This window comes from Galeopterus variegatus, unplaced genomic scaffold (assembly GCF_000696425.1).
Source record: "Galeopterus variegatus unplaced genomic scaffold, G_variegatus-3.0.2 Scaffold5618, whole genome shotgun sequence".
Classification (NCBI taxonomy): domain Eukaryota; kingdom Metazoa; phylum Chordata; class Mammalia; order Dermoptera; family Cynocephalidae; genus Galeopterus; species Galeopterus variegatus.
In genome coordinates, this window is record NW_007731729.1 from 85,748 (window position 1) to 93,728 (window position 7,981).

General features: G+C 38.4%; 1 protein-coding gene across 1 annotated transcript in view; it reads left to right on the forward strand.

Moving 5' to 3' along the window:
- LOC103605144 (tetratricopeptide repeat protein 27-like) overlaps nt 1-7,981 on the forward strand; it is a 79,867-nt gene that overhangs the window by 63,321 nt on the left and 8,565 nt on the right. Inside the window, exon 8 of the mRNA XM_008589731.1 lies at nt 7,485-7,682. Coding sequence (XP_008587953.1) covers nt 7,485-7,682 — 198 coding nt within the window. The remainder of the gene's footprint in view (nt 1-7,484; nt 7,683-7,981) is intronic.

Below are 7,981 nucleotides of genomic sequence, written 5' to 3' on the forward strand. Positions count from 1 at the left end.
TTCCGTATTACTGAAAACATAACAACTAGATAACCAGTGACTTGCTGAGGTCAAATGATCTTTAGTACCTGGTAGAGAACTCTTAGGTATTCAGATGTAGAAATAGCCATGGTGAGGTAATTTGTCCTTTTATGTCATAAAAGAGTTTATTACTGGACTTTCTATTCTGTTTCATTTTTTGATGTGTCTGTTTGAATGCCAGTAACATGCTGTTTTGATGGCAATATCTTTGTAATATATATTTTGAAATCAGGGAGCGTGATGCCTTCAACTTGGTTCTTTTTGCTCAAGATTGTTTTGTCTATTTGGGGTCTTCTGTGGTTTCATACAAGTTTAAGGATTGTTTTTTCTATTTCTGTGAAAAATGACATTGGAATTTTGATGGGGATTGCCTTGAATCTATAGTATGCTTTGGGCAATATGGACATTTTGACAATATTATTTCTTCCAATCCATGAACACGGGTTATCTTTCCATTTATTTGTGTTTTCTTCAATCAGTGTTTTATAGCTTTCAGCATACAAGTTGTTCACCTCCTTGGTTAAATATACACCTAAGCATTTTATTTATTTTTGTTGCTATTGTAAATGGTATTGTTTTCTTAATTTTCTTTTCAGATAGTTCATTATTACTATATAGAAATGCTACTGATTAATTGAGGTGTAATTTATATATAATAAAATGCACAGATATTGTGTTAGCTTGATGTGTTTTGACTATTATATAGACTATATAACCACCACCTGATACAGTTATGGAACATTATCATCACCGCAGAAAGTTTTCTTATGTCTCCTTCCAGGAAATGGAACCACCACCCCTTTCCCCCAACCAGGCATCTACTTTCTGATTTCTGTCACCACAGTTCAGTTTTGCTTTTTCTTGAATATCATATAAATAGAATCACAGAACGTGTATTCTTATATATTGATGTTGTTCTTTGTGTGGATTTCCATTTGGGGTTTTCTTTGGGGACAGGAGAAGGTGGTGACGTGCAGTGGTGCAGTTTGCCAACCAAAGTGAAGTCCTGGAATGTGTGGTGGCTGATACTACCTGAAAGTAAAGAGGGGAGGGAATGGACATACTTCATACAAATTGCAGCTTTGTAAAATAGGTATTACCTCCATTTTGCTGATGAGGTATCTGAAGCTCAGCCAGGTCTACTAATAAGGCTGATTTCTTACAGCTAAAAAGTAGTAAGACTGAGACTTGACGTCTTGCCTATTTAACCTAGAATCCCTTTCACACTCTAAGAATTATTTTTTTGTTTTGCTTTTCTGAAGGAGGAAAAAAGCAAAAATGCTAAACTGCCTAACTCTCTCTGATAACTGAGGTTTGGGGAAGCCAAGGATCGGGGTTATCAGACCAGGAAACAGAGCAAGTACTTGGAGAGTTCCAAGTGGAGCAGGGAGCTCGCCACGCAGGGGAGGAGGGAAATTGCTTCATTCCTGGCCTAGAGGCCTCATGGAAGTTTTTGTAACAGGACCTAGGGCAATTCTATTCTTTTCCTGCTATGAGGACCTCCAGGATTCAAAAGGCCAACGCCTTGTACTTTAGGCCAAGATTTTGATGAGACTTGGCCAAGGATTTCAAGGTTAATGTTGGGGGAAGAGGATAGTTACACTTTTCTCTTTGTGAAGATTCTCCAGCATTTATGTTAGAATAGCAGCTCCTCTGTGTGAGGCCTTCACCTCTTTTCAGGGGCGACTTTTGATTCCCCACAGTCATTCTCTGCTTGCTGCACTCCCCAGGGATGGTTCATGATGGAGATGAGAAATACATTTAGGATAGAGAATGAAACAAAAGTTCTCTATTATCTAAATAAGTTAGAGTTGTGGGTTAGGGATTTATAGGCCATTACATGTACTCAGTGGCATGGCATTGGTTGTGTAGTATATGAGGGACAACAGAGTTATTTATACTGATTAAAATGAAATCTCTCACTTGTCATATACAAGGGATCCTCAATAATATTATCAGCAGATTTCTCATCATAAACTTGGGAGGCTGGAAGGCAGGGGCTGTTTATATTCAAAGTGCTAAAAGGAAAAAAAACTATCAGTGAAGAATCATATATCTGATAAAACTGCCCTTCAAAAGTGGGGGAGAAGTTAAGACATCCCCAGATATACAAAAGCAGAGGGAATTTGTTACCACTAGATCTGCCCTGCAAGAAATGTTCAAGGGAGCCCTGCAGGGTGAATTGAAAGGACATTAGACAGCAACTTGAGGCTGTATGAAGAAAGAAAAATCTCAATAAAGGTAAATACAAGGGCTGTTATAAAAGCTAGGATTAGCGTAACAACAGTTTTTAACTGTTTTCTACATGATTTAAGAGACATAATGCATTAAAAAAATATCAGTTTGTGTTATGGGTCACACAGTGTATTAAGATGTAATTTTGTGATATCAACAACCAAAAGGGAGCTGTTAAAGGAGCAGAGATTTTGCATGTTATTAACCTTTATAATAGGTATCTACAGAACACTACCCAACAACAATAGCATAAATATTCTTTTCGGGTGCACATGGGACATTTTTAGGAGAGACTATATGTTAGGCCACAAATTAAGTCTCAAGAAATTTGAAAAGATGGATCACATACAAAGTATCTTCTCTGACCACCAGAGGGGATGAAGTTAGAAATCAACACAAGTAAAACTAGAAAATAAAATTGTGAAAATTAAACAACTCACTGTTAAATAATCAGTGAATCCAAATAATTAAATCACAAGAAAAACAGAAAATACTTAGAAGTGAATGAAAATGAAAATATAAGTTTTGGTATGTGTGGAAACACAAGAAATTTGTCAAGTCAGCAGCCTAACAGAACAAACTAAATGCAAAGCTAGCAGAAGGAAGGAAGTAATAAAGATTAGAGCAGAGATAAGTGAATAGAGAGCAGAAAGACAATAGAGAAAAATCAATGAAAGTAAACACTGGTTCTTTGAAAAGATTAACAAAACTGACAAACCTTTAGCTAGATGGACTAAGAAGAAAACAGAGAAGATTCCGATTACCAAAATCAGAAATGAAAACGAGGACGTTACTACTGATTCTACAGAAATAAGAAGGATTATAAGAGTACTATGAACAATTGTAACCAACGACTTGTATAATCTAGATGAAATGGACAAATTCCTAGAAACAAAACTGACCAAGACTAAATCATGAAGAAATAGAAAACCTGAATAGATCTATAACTAGTAAGGATATTGTTTCCCCAAGAATTGTTCCGCTTCTAAAATCTTAACCTTCAATATTCTACTCTTCAGCTACTTATTACGTACACAATAATTTGTAGTTTTGACTAGTTACTGATGGGTTAAATAATCGTCACAATTTACCCATAACAGTGGATAAAAATATTTACCTGATTTAATTTTTTTTTTCACTTTTGATGAGGCAAAAGAGCATAGTGCTGATAAACTTGTAGACTGCCCAAGGGGAAGTTGCACTCTGTGGTTCATTTAGTCAAAGAAGTACTATTAATACACTCTTTGCTCCTTTTAAGCTACAAATATCTATTTTCTAAAGAAAGGTTAAATATATGTTAAAAATTATTGCTTTTGTAGCCAGTCTGGATAACTAGAGTGATTTTTCTGACTTACTGGTTAGTGGGAATAGTGAAAATGATGATATTAGCCAGTAAGTTATAAAATTAATGGTTTTTTAAGATGATTCTGTTATCACTCTGAAACCATTTTTTAAGATTGCATATTCCATTTGTTAATGTATTTAATAACTATATTTTTTCTTTCAGATCATGGGGTTTTATTAATTGCAGGGAATAGTTTTTTAATTAAATTTTTATTGAAATATAATGTACATACAGAAATGTATACACATCATAAGTAAACATATGAATTTTCATGAAGATAACACACCTGTGCAACCAGCACCAGAGCATGAGTCAGAACATGGCCAGCACTCCCAGAGCCCTGGCCCTCCCATCCCCCCCACACGAGGGTAACCACCATTAGGAAACATAACTTTAAAGTCTAATAAATGAATATTCATGTGTGCCATCATTTTTTGTTTCATCTTTGCCAATCTTTGAATATATTTTTTCTCCATTTTTAAATTAAATTTTCATTTTATTAAAATAACACAGACATTTAGGTTTACAAGTTAAATAGTAGTAAAAGGCATATTACAAAATATAGCAATTTCCTGCTCTACCCCTCCCTACTCCTCAAGATCCTTCTCCCTAAAGGAGAGAAACCCTTTAATATTTCTTATGCTATTTGTAAATTTCCATATTTCATATTAATAGTTATGTACTGCTATTTTTTATTAATCAAAATTAGGCATTATCTGTTGACTTCCTATTATAGTAAATGAGAACTTAACTCTTATATCATCACTTCCACTACTTCCCTTTCTTACCTTCCCAGTATATTTACAGTAAAATTTTTGGTTAAAAGAATATTCTCTGTTAACATTTTATGCCTATGCAAATGATATGCAAAATGGGTATCATAGAATACTATGATTATGGGGGGTTTCTCTTTGTTTTTCACAATGTTAATAATTATCTTGGCTTTTATGTTTTTCTTTTTCTTTGTGAGCCTCTTGTCTAAAATTTTGATCTCCCCTGCCTTCCTTGTTTGGGCTTTGGTTCTGGATACAGTCACTAACCTTTGTGATTGCCAAATCCATTAGAATCTCCAGTCCTGATCTTTTGGAGATGTACTTTCCTTGTAACTTTTTCCTTCCTTGGTTTCCATGACATCACTTTCTACTAACTTTCTGGCCGTGCCTATTTAGAGATGTTAGTGGATTCTGTTCATTTGCCCTCCTCTTAAATATTGTGTTCCTTAAGATTCTATCCTCAGCCTCATTCTTACCAGCGTATTTGTCCTGGCCATGAATGACTCTCATTATCTACTCTTCCAATATAGAAATATTTCCTAAGCTCCAGATCCAGCTATTTAACGGGTCACTGAACATGCAGATGGAAGGCATAAAAACAAATTGGTTATTGCACCTCCCCTGCTCCTTGTGGTATCTGCATATGAATTGGGTAGATGAGTTTGGTATCTGCGCTACCTACAATTCCCTTTCCTTCCTGCCCCACCACAACACACAGACACTTCACTTCTCTGCCTCTACAGTTACCTTCACACATGCACATGCACACACACATGCACAGAGGCACACACACGTCACTTTCTTTTTCCCTCTCAAACACCAGCACTGAAGCTCTCCATTTTTATTGTCAAGAAGACCTAAAGCTTTCTGTTCCCCATTGTTTCCTTAGGTAGACTGAATTGAGGTGATGGGATGTTGGGCCAACTGTGAGATCCCAGAAGCAGCAAAGTATTTTACTAATTTAGTATGTTTCATTTGTACATGTTATTAACTATTTTAATGGACCATCCCTTTCAAAACATGTTAATCCTTGAAACGCTTATAGAATGATCACGTGAAACAAGTAGTGCATATTATTACCGTTTCTTCTGCTTCGTTACGTTCAGATTTGAAAACACCAGTGGGATTGTAATATGAATTTTGTTACCTTCAGATTAAAAATTACACATGTAGGGCCGAGCCCATGGCGCACTCGGGAGAGTGCGGCGCTGGGAGCGCAGCAGCGCTCCCGCCACGGGTTCGGATCCTATATAGGGATGGCCGGTGCGCTCACTGGCTGAGCGCGGTGTGGCCGGTCTCAAAAAGGACAAAAAAAAAAAAAAATTACACATGTAGGGCCGAGCCCATGGCGCACTCGGGAGAGTGCGGCGCTGGGAGCGCAGCAGCGCTCCCGCCACGGGTTCGGATCCTATATAGGGATGGCCGGTGCGCTCACTGGCTGAGCGCGGTGTGGCCGGTCTCAAAAAGGACAAAAAAAAAAAAAAAAAATTACACATGTAGGACTATAATGTGAATTTACAGGCGGAGATAATTTATTTTGTCCAAAGAAGAAAGAAAAAGCACAATGGGAGGTTCTCCTGTCCACTTTTGTCCCAACGTATAATTAGGACCATGAGTGTGAGCTCACATTCCTAAAAGCGTTCAAGTTCCCGAGGGGCCCCAGATCTTCAACCACATCTCATTCATGGATCAGAATGTTCTGTGGGAAGACAGAGCACAGTGTCATTTCTCTTAGTGACATTTTTTGAAAGAGGTATTTTCAGTCTTTCTTCCAGTCACAGCATTTATTGAGTCACTGCTAAGTGCCAGGCACTATGTTAGACACTGGTGATAAAAGATGATGAAATGTGCTCTTTTCCCTGAAGTTCATGGTAAGAATAAAGATGTGGGTACATGTCTCTTGGAACCTTGCTCCTCAAAGTGTGGTCTGCAGACCTTGAGCATCATGTGGGAATTTGTTAGAAATGCGGAATCTCAGTCCAAGATGGATCAACATCTCTGTCCAGGATTCTGCATTTCTGACAAGCTCCCAAGTGATACTAGCACTGTCAATCCATGGACTGCACTGAGTAGCAAGGTCTTAGAGTACTCTCTTCCCACTGGTTCTTTTGCTATCCCCCATCAACAGAGTAGAAGAGGAGGTGCACTTTCTGTGCCTCCAGGGAGCTGCCTTGAGATACACAGCCTAATGGAGAGATGACAGAGGTGCCTTTTCATAACAATGTAACCTGCTGTGGGGCTCACTTTAATCCATCTGTCAGCATTCAGAGCTTCTAGGATGGAATGTGTAAAGACTCACTGATAGCAAGATAGCCAAGAAGTTGCTAAATTGCTAGAAGTTGCTAGTTGGCGGCCTTAGCTGGCATACTTGGAAAGAGGAGATATGATTACTTTCAAGGTACTTTGCCTGCCTAATGCAAATACATTAGCTTTTTATCATTCAGATGGAGCCAGGACCTCTAAGCAGAGTTAGAACGTTATCACAGTAGTCCAGATGGAAGTTAATGAGGCCTAAACTAAAGCAAGAGAGGCTGGATTTATGACATTAGGAATGTTGAATCAAATCAGTTAGAAGTGGCAGAAATTGTAGAGAAGAGCTTCTAGGTTGATGCTCAGGTTATTGGCTCTGGGCACTGCTGGATGAGTTCACCTGGAGACTATAGGAGAAAGAACAATGTGAGAACTGCGTTTCACTCTCGATGAGATGGAGAGTGAGATGTTGATGGGACCTGTCTGGTAGGTATTAAGGTGTGTAGTCCTGGAGCTCTGGAAAGGAGCCTGGCTGGAGCTGCACAGACACTATCAGAGTTGACTTGGTAATATATTTGAAGCTGCAAGTGTGGATCAGATCACTCAGAGAGTGCTCTGACTGAGGAGAGACGAGCACCGAGCCGGGGGCCCTGTGAAACAAGAGCCCTCCAAGGAGCTGAGAAGGGACATTCCAAGAAGTAGTCAGCACAGCTTCTCTTTTATTTTTAAAAAGTGTAAGGGTGAATTCTAACAGGTTTCACAAAGTTTTTCATTGTCATTGTGCTCAGTGACCGTGTTGGTAGTTTTTTGGTATTGTTTGGTGGTTTCTAGCTTACCAGTTTCTTCTGTTCATTTTTAAGGTCCTTAAAATTCTGGTTAGGGCAGTGGTTGATGGGATGACCGATAGAAGTGGAGCCGTAACAACCAGCCTCAGAGGAAAGCTGCAGGAGTTATTTGGCAGAGTAACTTCAAGAGTGACAAATGATGGAGAAATCTGGAGGCTGTATGCCCAAGTATGTGGAAATGGGCAGAGTGAAAAGCCTGATGAAAATGAAAAGGTAAGCCTTTCTTCAGTCCTCTTGGGCCCTTGCCTTTTGTTTGAGCATGGGTATAGTAGAACTGCTTTTTTGATGGGTGGAGGAAGAGTATAATAATCTGAAAGATAACATTTATATGCTCAAGTGCAGTTTCGAATCAGTCTTTAACATAAGCACTTTGAACTGTGGGCAGGTTAAGACTTGTAACATTCGTCTCTTTCCTTTCCATGCATTTTTCTTTTTCTTTTTTTTTTTTTTTTTTTTTTTTTTTTTCGTCTTTTTCCGTGTCCGGCAACGGATCGCAACCCTCAGTGTTGCCC